The 14,791-nt window shown below is 32.9% G+C and overlaps 2 protein-coding genes across 2 annotated transcripts in view; one reads left to right on the forward strand and one right to left on the reverse strand.

The window, feature by feature from the left end:
* Positions 1-1,045: 1,045 nt before the first annotated feature.
* The window catches only part of LOC125655766 (uncharacterized), a 75,285-nt gene continuing 61,539 nt past the window's right edge, over positions 1,046-14,791 (forward strand). The window contains exon 1 of the mRNA XM_056143517.1: positions 1,046-1,128. The gene's annotated coding sequence lies outside the window, so the exon portion shown is untranslated. The remainder of the gene's footprint in view (positions 1,129-14,791) is intronic.
* LOC130048610 (uncharacterized) lies at positions 7,347-8,413 on the reverse strand. The gene is made up of 2 exons (XM_056145586.1): positions 8,263-8,413; positions 7,347-7,969 (listed from the first exon to the last, which is right to left on the reverse strand). The coding sequence occupies exons 1-2, from the start codon at positions 8,411-8,413 to the stop codon at positions 7,347-7,349; spliced, it is 774 nt and encodes a 257-aa protein (XP_056001561.1).

Here is a 14,791-nt window from a genome sequence, read left to right on the forward strand (position 1 = left end):
TACCTAAGACACCATGGATTGGATACATTTATATAATGCAAGTTATAGGCATAATTAAGAAATTGTTTGAGAAAAGGCAATATACTTTTACATGTTTTATTAAGTGTGATAATAGCAGATTAAAAATCATAAACAGTTTTAAAAAATACAAGATACAGTATGTAAAAATCTAGGTGGGATTAATTCAAATTATCATTTCTTTAGAATGCGAGATATATTGAGATTATACACTTAGATTTGATTGAGATAATGAGGTACACTTTTGAGATTCCATCAGGCGAATGAAAATACCTTCGGAATCATTTGGGACCATTGGAATGCTATGAGGCAAATATGTGAGAATTTATCAAATGATTTAGAATTGTTTTCGAATTATATGAGAACATTCTTGAGATAGTCGAGAAACACAATTACATTTGATCGAGATGAAATGATGAGACATATTTCTAACATGTTCGTTTTCTTCACCTTCATTAGAGGAATTACAATTCTTTTGGGTCAATGGGTTTTAATGTTTTTCTGAGTGGTATTGTGTGGTAACCTTGTGTTGAGGAAAAACCACCTTCTTAGAGATCATTTGATAAAAGATGCACTCTTTACATACCAAAACGAGCTTGTAATTTATTTCAGCAAACCTTTTATGCAAAATTAGGTCATTTCATTAATTTAACAGCCCCATTACGTTATAAATCATTTTTACAATAAGGATCGAACTAAATCGAACAATAATATGAATAACTACAAAAGATTTTCATTTTTCCATTTCATGAAAAATATTTCATAAGAAAATCCCCATCTTAAATACTACATTGTAGTATAGCATGCATTTATAATTGTTTAGAAAAGTGTTCCAAACTTCCAATATTTTATTCCGTACTTTAGCAATAGCAGTAAATTATTGAACATTTTGTTTTGATATGTTAATAGTACAATCATAACTTGTATGGCCATACAGCATCGTTACAAGCCAAGACTAGCGATTCTCAGTACTTTCAGTACTTTGATTTTTTATAACTTCAAGTAAGCCTTTTAAATGTTGTGGTGGGGACTTGCCATGTCGTGACGTAAATTCTCAACAAGGAAGTATTTCACTGAACAAATTTGTTATCACGATCTTCCTTCTGTAGGGTATGTATACACTTCATAAAATATTACTCCTTGTTTGTAAACTTTGAATTGGTATAATCAATAACAGAGAAGTCTTCATTCGGTTTAGTATCTCTTATGTTCTATCTTGTGAAGAAGAAAATGATATTCTTCATGATATCTTTGCTATATCAATTCCACATATCTGGCCATAAATGTTTACATTTACTAAGGTTATGTCGTACAAATCGAATTTGCATTTATATTTGATGTATATTTTTGGAAATCTCGGGAGATCTTTTCACAGCTTGTGAACAATAATCCTTTAGAGTGCAAGACTTTTATACCCCTTTGTCAAGCAATTTAAATCCGTCACTAGCTGACTCGATCGGTCGCCTTGTAATGTTCATTCATTGAAAGTCATTGATTAGTTGAACTACTGATATTTCATGTTAGGTCCCAGTTCTGACATTTTGATCCACATTATTGTATTATTATTGTCTGCATTAGTGATAACTCTGGAGTTAAACTGGACAGTGCAATCGGTTACAAATACTAGTAATAGATTTTATCTTTACGTGCTTGTCTCAAATAAATCAGTCTACAGGCACATACAACCAATTCTTTTGATATTTTGCATGGAGAATCACCTTTAGGTACTATCTCCATTTACATTCCATAGAAGCAGGGAACATTGACAGTTTTTTGGCGGTCAGAAACTTTTTGACTGCAAGAACTTTGTCTATGCGCTCTGCTTCTATTGCACGTAGAACTACCATTTTAGTAGAGATTTGTTCCTGAGAAAATCCTTCAAATGATGATATAAGTTCTGTGACAATTTTTTATTGATAAAGGAGTAACTTATTTGTTTGAGTTTTCCCTTATGTTGACTTTCTTTGTCATTTTCCCGGGTAATAGGTCATGCCAAAGTCACGTGATTCGCCACAGTGGTAATAGTAATAAATTTACCTCAACATGCTGAATAGGACATTTACAGGATAATTATTTCATGAGATTGACGTTTGTGCAAGATTTACACGTGTGGTATGATAAGAACATCATAGACATGAAATGTATTGCATAATGCCAATAAGGTGTAGAATGAAGATTAATGTGTATCCATTAACCCAACTGGTCCTAAATTATACCTCTTAACTCAGAAATTGTTTAAGAGATTTTTTAAAAAAGGAAGCCATATTGTTAAATGTTCATCTGAGTGCAGGTTTTTCATTGCTTCCTAAAGTAACATTATAGACACCCATTGACGGTTTCTTTGTTTTGTTTGGCCTATTCCCTTTTCTTTGTTTTAGCATGTCAAAAACATAATAATGATAAAAACATTTCTTTGTTTGTATCCACACTATAAATGAGAATCATGTATTTAATTTTAATGATAACATTTTCTGAAACGGTAACATTTTGGGTCTATATTTAGTAAGACTTTCATTGTCAACATAAGGCCAAAAAAGACAGTTGGACAGACTAAAATAAAAATCTTGGGAGTTTTTCATTATTATTATTTTTACAACATTCTGAATATCAAACGCAAGAAAATATTTGAAAACAGATTCATGCCAAAAAGCCTTATATTATAGTATGTGGTAAAATGTGGCGCAAATAAATAAGCAACAGTCGGACCATATACAACTCTATGTAAATGCTAATTCGGATTTATTTGCTCTGTTGGCACAGTTGGGCGTCAAATAAGAATTATGTTAATATATGTAATACGGGATATGCATATAGATTGGTCTTACCTACTAGTACATGTACTAAATACTGGTATATACACTCAAACTTGCCAAAAAATTACTCAATTTGCTTGAGCATTGCTTACATAACCCTGGGATAAAGAAATACTAACCCTTAATAAAAGGACATGTACAGTGATAAATGTTAGGCAGTAACAAATATGATATATTCAAAATTTAAACAGTATTTTATTATGATAATTCATAATAGGATTGGACAGTAGGCACTGTCTTTGTAAGTCATTTCCGTAAATATAATATATGACACATAGTTACAAGCTTTATATTACAATACATCATTTTCAGCACGTATAAAGTACCCATATATGACAATAAATGTATTCTATTAATTGAATAAAGAGAAATTATTATTTCAAAACCTTCATGTACATATTCTGACACTCATGTAAGTTAACATATAGAGACTCCATGTAAGAACATAAATTCCAAATGCCTAATTGCCCTAGAGTATTGTATTAAATAGTTTTACACAACACTTGTGCAGTCCTTGAATGTATTATTTACACTGTAACAACTGAAAGTGAATTACTCCCATCTCTTGATTTTTGTTTTCACCAACTGTGGGAGATGGACCCCCTCTGATATCCAAATCAATATTGGTCAATCCCCTTTGGGTGATGGGATGTGACTGGCTTTTAAAATTGGAATTAAATTGTAGATATTTAATCTGTTTCATTACTGTTTCAGTGTTAGAGAAACACTATCGTATTATTGTATAGTAACCAAACCACAAATTTGACACCACATCTTATGTTTAAGTACCCATTCCTTTGTTTTTAAAAAGTTAGCAAGATTTCATTTTATATAAATCTATAAATGAAAAGTCAAAAGGTATAGAGTGGAAATTGGGTTTGTAAAAAACTGGAAAGACATGATCATAATAGTATATTGAAAATGTCTTTTAACTATCATTATTTTCCAAAAGAAAAAGAGCTAGCTAATATTTTAAGGGGAAACAGAAAGAAAGACAACTATTACACAAATGTAAAGTTTCCTCACCAGCTCAAACCTGATTTACCTCCCTTGACCGACAACAATGTCCAAAATAGATGCACCTCAGTCTGCCTACGCCTTACTGAAAGGTGTAATCAGGGGTCATATGTATAAAAATTCTTACGTCCTTAAGCATATATTAACTATGAATTTTACTATAGCATATTGCATAGCAAGGTTGCATAAAACGTCTTAACTTATAAGTATATACTTAAGGTTAAGCGTCTTTATACTTGTTTAAGTTCTTAAGCATATATATATATATATATATATATATATATATATATATATATATAAATAAATAAGGGAAGTCGTTGTGGCCGAGTGGACTTACGCACTGGTTTGACAATCTTGCTAGGCGGTGGGTGCCGTACGTCGCTGGTTCGACCCCGGGCTGGGGCGAACATTTCCAGTACCTAGTTGTGATTATTTAGTGCTTTATATATAATATATAATATATATTGTTTACGAACTTGTTTCCAAATGGCTGACATGCAAATTATTAGAAAGAAGATGACTATTAAATCTCGATTGGATCCATCGACATCACACAATCGGGTCACTTTAAGGTTTCAGCGTTTCTGAATCTGATGTGTTGATCCAGAGCGTTATTTCAATATTTTTCCGTAGCATCGTATATCACACAGTATACATGTAGTTATACAATTGTTTTAAAACGTCTGACTAATGTTGAAAATGTGTATTTCAATCTTATTTTTGCCGAGTTACATGTACTGCGTCTGACTTGCTCACTTGAAAGTTCCTTGACACACTAAGGTAATTGGAATATGTACCCGTACATTCATTTTCCGACAGTGAATAGAGTGGTTTTTTTAAAAATCAATAATTGTTACCGCTATATAATTGTGCTTTGCTGGTTGCATAATATGTTAACATTACCATATAGCTTTTATATGTACAGGCACTTAGAATTTATGTTAATTGAATGCATATCATTTCTAATTAAATCCGTAATAAATTCAATATTTTCAAGTGTGGATTTAAAACTTGTGTGCAATTCCACAGCTGTTAGTGATATCCGCGGTGTGTAAATTATGATATACTCGTAGTTTCCGTAATTGTCAGTATGCGGGAACTTATCTTGGCTGAGATTCGGCTCGGCTGAATATTTGGACCGAATCTCGGTGCAGTCCTTCATAATTCATGTCTGGAAATTTACTTTCAGCTTCGGTCAGTTCTAGCAATTAATGTGCACTTAGGTGACACTGCTGTTCGTTTCAAATAATTGAGTGATTTGACTATCAAACTAACTCTTTATCACTATTAATCTTGTATTGCTTACCGTCTAGGTATAAACATCCCAAAATGAAAATAGGCACTAAATTTTCCGCTCAAATGAAGATTTCCATGGCACAATATTTTATCTCCTGGAATTGAAGAGTTGATATAGTCTGCTGTATCTAGTTACTGATACATTGTATCTCTACATACCTCGCATTGGGTCAAATGCTGTCTGACGTGTTTCATACCGATTGTTAAACCGTTCTTGACACACTGATTTTGACTGCGGAATTTAAAAAAAAGTATTGAAATAAAAAATATGCTAGAGTTCCTCATTAACAATATATTCGTGGTCTTTTGTGATCAGGTCTTCCAACAGTCTGTTGGAATTCCAATGGGCACGAATTGTGCTCCTTTGTTAGCTTTGTTGACCTGTTTCTATATTCATATGAAGCAGAATTTATTCAAAAACTTCTACGCGAGAAGAAAAAATCTCTCGCTGTGGCCTTCAATTTGACATTTAGATATATCGATGACGTTTTGTCTATTAACAATAATAGCTTTCATTCATATGTCGATTTGATATATCCTTGTGAGCTCGAAATAAAGGACACCACAGAGTCGTCCACTTTTGCTTCATACTTAGATATTTTATTGAAAGTAGACATTTTAAACGGCAAACTGACAACTCAACTGTATGACAAACGGGATGATTTCAGCTTCTCCATCGTCAACTTCCCATATTTATGTAGCAATATTCCATTATCACCTGCATATGGTGTTTATATATCTCAACTGATTCGATATGCAAGAGCTTGTTCTGCGTATAGTCAGTTTTTAAATCGAGGTAAGCTACTGACAAACAAGTTGATGGTACAGGGGTTTCAACAGTCTCGATTGAAGTCAGCAATGAAAGTTATTATTGTTAGTAGACAAAACGTCATCGACATATCGAAATGTCGAATTGAAGGCCACAGCAAGAAATTTTTTCTTCTCACGTCGAAGTTTTTGAATAAATTCTGCTTCATATGAATATAGAAACAGGTCAGCTAACAAAGGAGCACAATTCGTGCCCATGGGGATTCCAACTGACTGTTGGAAGACCTGATCACCAAAGACCACGGACATATTGTGAATGAGGAACTCTAGCATACATGTATTTTATATTTCAACTTCAGAATACTTGTGCGTGGAATCAGAGTGGTGTTAAACAAAGTAAGTTTTTGGATGACTGGTCACTAGATATGAATATTTCCTTTTCCATGTTTGTTGACGAAGCATCTGTCTATAATGTCAAAAAGTCTAGTCTTTGATTCATCATGAGGAATGATAGTGTGTTGAAAAGTCATTAGTTTTGATGTTATTGATTTGGGAAAAGTTTTGCGATTTCAAGTTTACTAAAAGTTCTTTAGAATGTTTTAGAATCCATTATAGGATTGACTGTATAATTCTTTTTTGTTCATCGAGAAATGAATCTAAAAACCGCATCACAAACTTTATGAAAGCCGAAGACTTTCATAAAAAAAGTTTGCGATGCAGTTTTTAGATTCATTTCTCGATGAGCAAAAAAAAAATATATATACTGTCATTGCTTATAATTCAATTTTAAACACAAATAATGTATATTTAAGCTAAATTTATTGTAAATAACAAGAATCAACAAGAAACAAACAAGTACATGTAATTAACACGCGGAGTGATTTTATTTAGGATTTCAACACGTTGATTACTCTAGCTCCGGATGTACATTAACATTGATCGAACAATTGTGAAAAACAGAATTGTTGATAAATGATTTGGATGATAATTTTGTATTTTGTTCTTTGTACATTGATTGCTGAAGCAGGTATGTGCTCTGGTCGTCCGGAACACAGCTGGGCCCTGCACCGCCATCACTCGCTGACGCCAAGTTGGACAATGTTTGGCTGATTGCGATTTTTTGATTGCCTGTGCATTTTCTGGCATAACTACGGATAGATCCTTCGTTTCTATGCCCGCTGATGAACATGATATGACGGAGTTCTACCCCTGCGTCGCCAAGTGTCTGTATGCTTGTAGCTCTTAGGCAGTGTGCCGTGTACCTTTGTTTACATTTTGCATTCCTAGATATGTCGCACATAAATTTTGAAAACTGGTATTTTTTCACTGTTTTTTCTGAATACCAGATATCCTCGTTGAGATTTTTAATCGCTTCTTTTGTGCAGTGATTGAACAAAGCATTTGCGTTCGGGTCTGCTTTGCTAATGAGAAGTTTTAATGATGCGACTGGACATTTTTCGGTGTTAGTGGCATACTGTACATTCTCTTATCATGATTTGCTTCTTCGTTTGTTAACCCTCCTTGAATTGTTTTTTGTTTGGTTTCATGGGACATGACAGCATATTCGCGTTCATGTTCATCTTTAAGAAATTCAAATGAATTTGGTTTCAGCTGTTCGTGAAACTCGAGGCCGCGGGTAACAAAGTGCATTGCTACATCGTACCAAACGCGATACCGCAGGATTATTGGATTTTCGGCAGAGTATAGATACTCGCTGATTTTGATCAGATCTTCAGGGGTAATGACATCCTTATGTTTCGTTGGTTTAGAAATTGCACATTTCACATTATGTTTCAGTTTGCCATCTAAAGTGTCGTTTGCACTTTTAAATTCTTTATCTTTTACAATGTTCATGTCTCTCTCCAAATCTGCAAGATGTCTGTTAATCGCTGCTCGAATGTTTTTCATGGTATTCTTGTGATATTCAGTATTTTCTGTTGTTATACTTGCAATTTTTGGACGAGCTTCAGCATAAAATTTGGATAATTTGGAGTTGAGGTCGGCAGCATCAATTGTGAAAAAATCAATTTCAACACCAAACGTTTCTGAACTCCATTCTAAAATAAAATAAAATAAATAAAATTCATTTTTTTTTTTAATTTTTAAAAAAATTATTTAACTGAGCATTTTTTTTTTTAATTTTCTGGATTTTCAAATTTCTATTTTGTTAAGACCCCCTCCCCCCTTACACTTCCACTTAGCTACATTTTTAAAAATATTTTAAGAAAAGTTTCTTTAAAATCGATATGATATATTTGATTATTCAAAATACACAAAATATAAATTTTAACAATGTTCAAGCTAAAGGGATCATTGTATTTACAAATTAAAAAAATAATAAATTACGTACCTTGTATGATTTTAACAGCCCATTTTGTGTTACGTTTTGTTGAATCTGTTTGCCGGCTGTCCCGAAACATTTTAATATCCTCCTCGGTAGCTGTTTTGAACCTTTTTATCGAAGTGTTCCCAGAATTTGACTCATCAAGTGTTCTTTTCATTTTAGCAATTAATTTTTTGGAATTTTCGGACGCACCAGGGCCCTTATTCACAAAATATCTTACGACTAAGATGGAAAAAAGAATTCTGTTTGATAATCAAATACCGATCACAAGGTCATAAGTATGTATTCAACTTTTATAAACCATGGATGTACTTTACATATTAATTAAGAAAGTCTACAAGAAATGAAAAATAAGGAAATTACAGTGTTTGTAAATTTTGATCTTAGTTGTAAGATATTTTGTGAATAGGTGCCCTGCATCGTTGGTTGCGGAAAAGGGGTCAATCATCTCTTCAATTTGACCGGTGGCGCGTAAAAACAGGGCAACGCAAAAGGAGTGTCTCTAAATCTTTGAAACTACGGTCATAAGATATATGATCTATATATCATATTTTTGGAAATTTTCTCTATTTTTTGACTATGTAAAAATCAATAAAGTAAGTAAAGCCATTAGATTAAAAAAAGCATTTAAAGTGAAGGATGGCTTCGTCTAAATATGACGCAACGCTTTTTCGCAAGGTCATTTTCCCCCTCGATATGATTTTTTTTATTTTCCTTATGAATTCAATATTTTTTATATTTTTGAAAAGCATATATTCCCTGCTTTCAGAAGATATAAAAATTATTTTTAATGCCTTGCAAAGTTATAATAAAATAGCAATTTTTTGCACATGTACGTTTTCTTACGATTTTATTTCTCAATGTTTAAACATATCGGCGTTTTACCTATATTTATATATGGAAATAGGGAAAAGTAAATAAAGTCTGTAAAAGTAGATGAAATTTCCTTTTTGATGGGCCCTTATTCGTGTTATAATTCTCGGTAGTTTGTATATTACGATAAAATGAAATTGGGACATGCTGCGCGGTTTTCTTTAAAATTAGCGACAAAACGTCTAAAAGCGATCGACGCGCGTCGCACGAAAACTATAGAATTTGTATTGTCCTCTTTTAGTAAATTCAGTACATTTTGATACACTAAAACAATATACACATAAGTATGAAATAATCAGCCAGGTATTCTCTGCTTAAAAAAAAAGAAAAAAGCATAAAACCAATATTGGTATATAACAGTTACACAACCTACATGTAACTTTATAAAACACCTATTGAGAATGTTACATCGGCAGAGTAAATAAAAAAAAAAAAGAAAGATAGATGAAATACTTCAAATTCAGATATGAACGTTATATTTGTTCGGAATAGTAATAATTTCCCCCTGCCAAACAAATAAAACTAAAAAGAAATTCGCATCTAGCCTATAGGCCTATGCTTTTATTTTTCCGTGATCGGGATCGCGGGCCCCGCGGGGTTTTCTGAAAGTGTGCACGGGGAACACACGTGTTTCCGTTTCAACGAAAACAACACAGCTTCTACATCTTTAAAACGACCTGATGTCAGAAGATGCCATGGATCTCCTGTTGCAGGATGACCCAAACGATCATGCATTCAGTATAAACATGTACATGTAAGTTGATGTAGCCACATAGGCCGACTAGGGAAAAAATGCAGTTATGTTATGAAAGAATCACGATTAATCAACGCGATTTGATGCCATAATTTGTCGTTTCATGAAAGAAAATATTTATATTTTATGATATCTAAACCAAGTGAATAACATCTAATTGTTCATTAAGAGCTGACATCATTTAATCTGTCCTGGTCCGGCATTAATCCGTCTGATTAACACCACCCCTTTTCCAGAATTCTTTCCCTACCTGACGCTCGAGTGTAAGAAGGAGGTGGATCTAGTGTACAATGAGAAGGGGGATGGGGTGGTTTTAATCAGACTGGGCATTCATGGCCGCTGGTTAGAGGGCTATTTTCCAGGATTTTTCCATGTTTATTAAAAATTATCTTGCTATGAAAAGAAAACACAATCTGCTAGGAAAACACATATTACGTCATTGTAATGATAAAATTTATTATCATAATTCGAATTATTTTCTTCATATTGTAACAGAAATATAAACGAAATGTGTGTTTGGGCCGAAATGGGGGGGGGGGGGGGGGTACATGTACGTAACATCAATCAACGTCTGATTATGACAGGCTAATGAAAAATCATATAGATTTCTCTTTTATCCAAATTCATGTATTTTATATACACTGAGTAGCTTATGACCATAAATTACATGTATTCCATACATGCTGGTACTGGTATGCTATGATCTATGATCTTGCCTAGATTTTCTCTAATTTCGACTAAATCCACACCCCATCAGAGTACCATGCAAGGGGATTTAGACACTGTGTACCATGAAGGACCAATTCAATTCTACTTTTGTATCTGGGGTCACATACTTTCCCTCAGAGTTGCAGTATTTTCGCTGGACCCTGTAGGTTTTAACCTGAATTTCTTCAGTATCCCCCCCACCCACCCCCAATGTATATGCTAGGCATAATGCTGACACCTACATCATGCATATCTTTTTTTTTTCATTACGCACTCTGCTACACTCGCAATGAAAAATAAAATATTCCATTCATTTCTAACACATGTACGTACGCAATCCCCTACCAAATGTCACTTCAAATACAGGACATCTCTATCTTTCAATAAATTTGAGCTGTACTTAAGTGCGAAACTGTCCCCTGCTACCATGCAACTTATATTTTGCTTTAAAACATAAACCAACAATTATTAATTGCAATTTCTTTTCATCTTTAAAAAGGGTATTGACATCCCAATATTTAGTGGGAAGTTCCCAGGTATCGTCCGCTAGTGACAGTCTGCTGGCAAATCCAGACATGCGATGGAAGAATGCTGATGTGAAGGACACAGAGACACCTGATCCAAGAACTATGGCATTTCATTGAGAGTGTCAACCTGACATTCAGTTGGTATGACTCTTTGAGGTTGAATATAGGGTTAAATCTGTATACATTTGGTTAACAATAAATAATAATAAATAAATCCAGATAATACATTTACAAATGGAATCATGGCGTCATGATACACTGAAATGCGTTTTTACTGCATTACTAGGTATCACATACATACAAAAAGAGACAAAAAACCCGGAAAATCATTATTCTGTTTCTAATTACAAGGTATGACAAGTTTTCTAAATGCTGAAAAATAACGTAAGGTGGCCAATACTGATTTTATTTGCAATTTCCTTTCAGATATGGGACCCAATTATTCAGAGAACTGCAGATTTTATGAAGCTGTTTTTGACAGAAGATTTGGTTTTCTCCATCTGTATTACCACCAACCATTATGCTGAGATGGTCATATCTCGAGGGAAGGATTGTCATTATGCTTCCGAAGGAAATTTGCATTCTCTCACTGAAGAGGAATTATACAGGTATTACTAGTTTTAAAGTACCGATATTGTGACAGTGATTTCCAGTTTAAAACGAATAATAAAATGCATAATAAAAAGATTATCTTTACCAAAATTAATCTTTCTGTGCGTCTAACACATTTATTAGATGTGTACTACAATTACCTCTGATAAAATTTCATAAGTAATGAAATGCATACTAGTAATTTTCAGAGGGCCTTGACTATTGAAAACATTTACAGAGCCAATTGAGCATTCAAAAGCTCTGACAATACATTAGTATTTAGGGCTAAGTATTAAGAAATTCTTTTTTTTCCAGATTTTTGTGCATTATCTTATGCATGTTTGCTGTGAAGTTCCAGTCGATAGACAGATATTGGTCAATGCATGCCGCTATCGGAACAACCAAGTACAGTGTATCAAGAATGATGTCTAGAAATAAGTTTTAAGAGGTTGAATATAAAAACATTTTTGTTAAACACGATGCAAGTACTTTTAAATTGATAGTGATTGAAAGTAAGTACTTGAACATTCATATACGTTGAACTTGCAGAGGAAAAATGGGTAGTACTTTTTGATAACATTTGATAAGGTGCTGTTGCTTAGCAACCAAATATATTTGAATGCAAAAAATTAAATTATTTTAGATTAACAATAAAGATCTTTGTTTTAATATTGCAATATTTATTCTATTTAGTGGAACATAATGGCAAAACGTCATACTATTAGAAAATGATGGATATGTACAATGTATATAAAGTACAAAGTTTCCATTTTATGACCTTTGACCTTAATTCTTTTCATCATATTTTTGTTAAAAAGCTTTTAAAATGATTAAGATTTATTTAAAGATTATATTTTTAAGATAATGTGACATTTACTAACCATCATTCAATGTAATTATGTTTAAATTGTGTCGAATGTATGTAGAAAGGCAAATTATGGTTAAAATTGTACTATGAGTGTTGTTACTTAGCAACCAAACATATTTGTTTGTCAATAAAATTGATTTGTTTGATTGTGATGCTTCTGTAGTATTTTCAAAGGCACATCAGCTCATACATTTAGAATTTCCTATTCTTGACTCTAATCCAGTGAGAGGGGTCAGAGAGAAAAAATTGCAAAAATGTGCACTTATATGACCTTTGACCCCGTAGACCTCTTTGAGGTCATGGGGTACCTTGACAAAATTTATAAGAAATTATTCCCTGTCCAATTCCTAACAAAATTATATGTCATATGCCTATCCCAAATGTGATACATGCAGATTTTATTCGATGTAAAAATATTGTCATTTAGTCTTTAAAAACCTCTAAAATGCGCCGGTAGAAAAAGGGTTAAAGAATTCGTCGTCAATACTTTGTAGAAAATCTGAATTTTTCACGTTTTCTTCCATATTCAGCTCTACTTTAAAATCTCCGTGTAGATCATTCGATTCCATCGAGCAAACGATTATTTTTTTTAGCAGACGTTTATGTATATTTCATTTATTACGCATTTGCCAATTGTTTTTTAGAGTTATCCTTCTTTGTTTTTGGAATTATCGTTCTTGATATAAATTTCATTATCTAGATTAGATTTGCCTTTAATTATAAGATTTAAGAAAATAGATTAAACAAATTTACTCAATAAATAAGATTAATAAATAATCATTATAATTTAAAATTTGTTAAAATGTCGAATTTGTTTAGATTTTGACATTTTTAAAAAAAAAACTACTACGGTTAATGCAAATTTTATACACTACTCATTCATCTGTTTTGGTTTTGTACGGTATATATATATTACTCGATAACAAGTGATGTGTGAAGTATAGCAGTTGGGTTAGTGGTGCCCACGTGTGGAAAAATGTTCGGATATCAAACATTCATCGGATTACAAATGAATAATTGGTTTATAGTGGAGGGTAAATAACGAATGAAAGGAAAATAGAATTATAATTGATTAACACCGCATCTGACATATGTAGTCGCACAAACTTCCACCAGAGTTCGTTTGCTCACAAACCAAACTCTTCCACTTAGGCATTATGGGATAGCGATTTCATAGGTCGCGTATACTGTGACGTCACTGTAGAATGACGAAAAAAGCTTTCCAAACAAGAACGTAAACATCAAGTTCATTACTTTACACTATAATTTGAACAGAGTCTCCCTACTTTTTAATGATCGTTTGATCATTTTATGTTTAAAATAAAATCCATAATTTTATAATATGTATACGGTGTGACCGTTGGACCGAGCGAAGCATGTAATGGTCATTGTCCCAAGTGGTAATCATAATTCCGTTAAGTATTGTAGATTATGATTCATTTAAAAATATATATTTTTAATGACATTTTCCTTGCGCTAAAAACCCAGTAACATCTCAATATTAAAGGGGTTTATATGGGGACAACAGTTTTACAGGATCCGCCTATTCATTGAACGCGGGAAATAAAACGCAAGGTGACGTCAACTGTGCATTGTGACGTCACATTTAGCCTCGACTTTTTTCTCTTTTTCAAAGCAAACAATTATAAACAACAATAATACATTCCGTATGCAATGAAAAGGGCCGTTATAAAAGTAAACAAAATTAACCAATAAATTCAAAATGATAAAAAAGTAACCGTAATTTTATCGTATATTCTTATTCAAAGAAACTCATGAACTCGTTCATCTATTTAGTCGTATTGCGATTTTATATGTAATTATTTGCTAAAATCTGTTACAATGATAATTATGCTATTCACTTTGAACAAACTGAGTATTTAAATTACAAATTGCACGTCAGAGTCTTCTATTATTGGCATTCAAAATAAAACACGAATAACTGTTGAAGCAGGTAATGAAAAAATAAATGGCGGCGCCCATATGGATCACGAAAAATTCAGTGAACGTATATAGAGATTATCTCTTTTTCTGTTGCTGATTTTGACTTTTTCTTTTACATACGTGTTACCTTTAGAGCCTTGCTTCGCGGACGGGCCTTCGGCCCGTCCGAGCTTCGCTCGGTATTAATGCTATTAATATCAATATCTTCAAACTTTTAACTGCGAACTACTTCTTTAGTGTTATTTGCCTGCGTGATAATCGCGGACTCAC

The sequence above is a fragment of the Ostrea edulis genome, chromosome 7, assembly GCF_947568905.1.
Source record: "Ostrea edulis chromosome 7, xbOstEdul1.1, whole genome shotgun sequence".
Lineage (NCBI taxonomy): Eukaryota > Metazoa > Mollusca > Bivalvia > Ostreida > Ostreidae > Ostrea > Ostrea edulis.

Bases quoted from the DNA above. Each gene is read 5' to 3' on its own strand.
- LOC130048610 (XM_056145586.1), bottom strand. From the start codon at position 8,413: ATGAAAAGAACACTTGATGAGTCAAATTCTGGGAACACTTCGATAAAA. The intron at 7,970-8,262 runs GTACGTAATTTA...ATTTTATTTTAG, and splicing joins GGCTGTTAAAATCATACAAG to AATGGAGTTCAGAAACGTTT.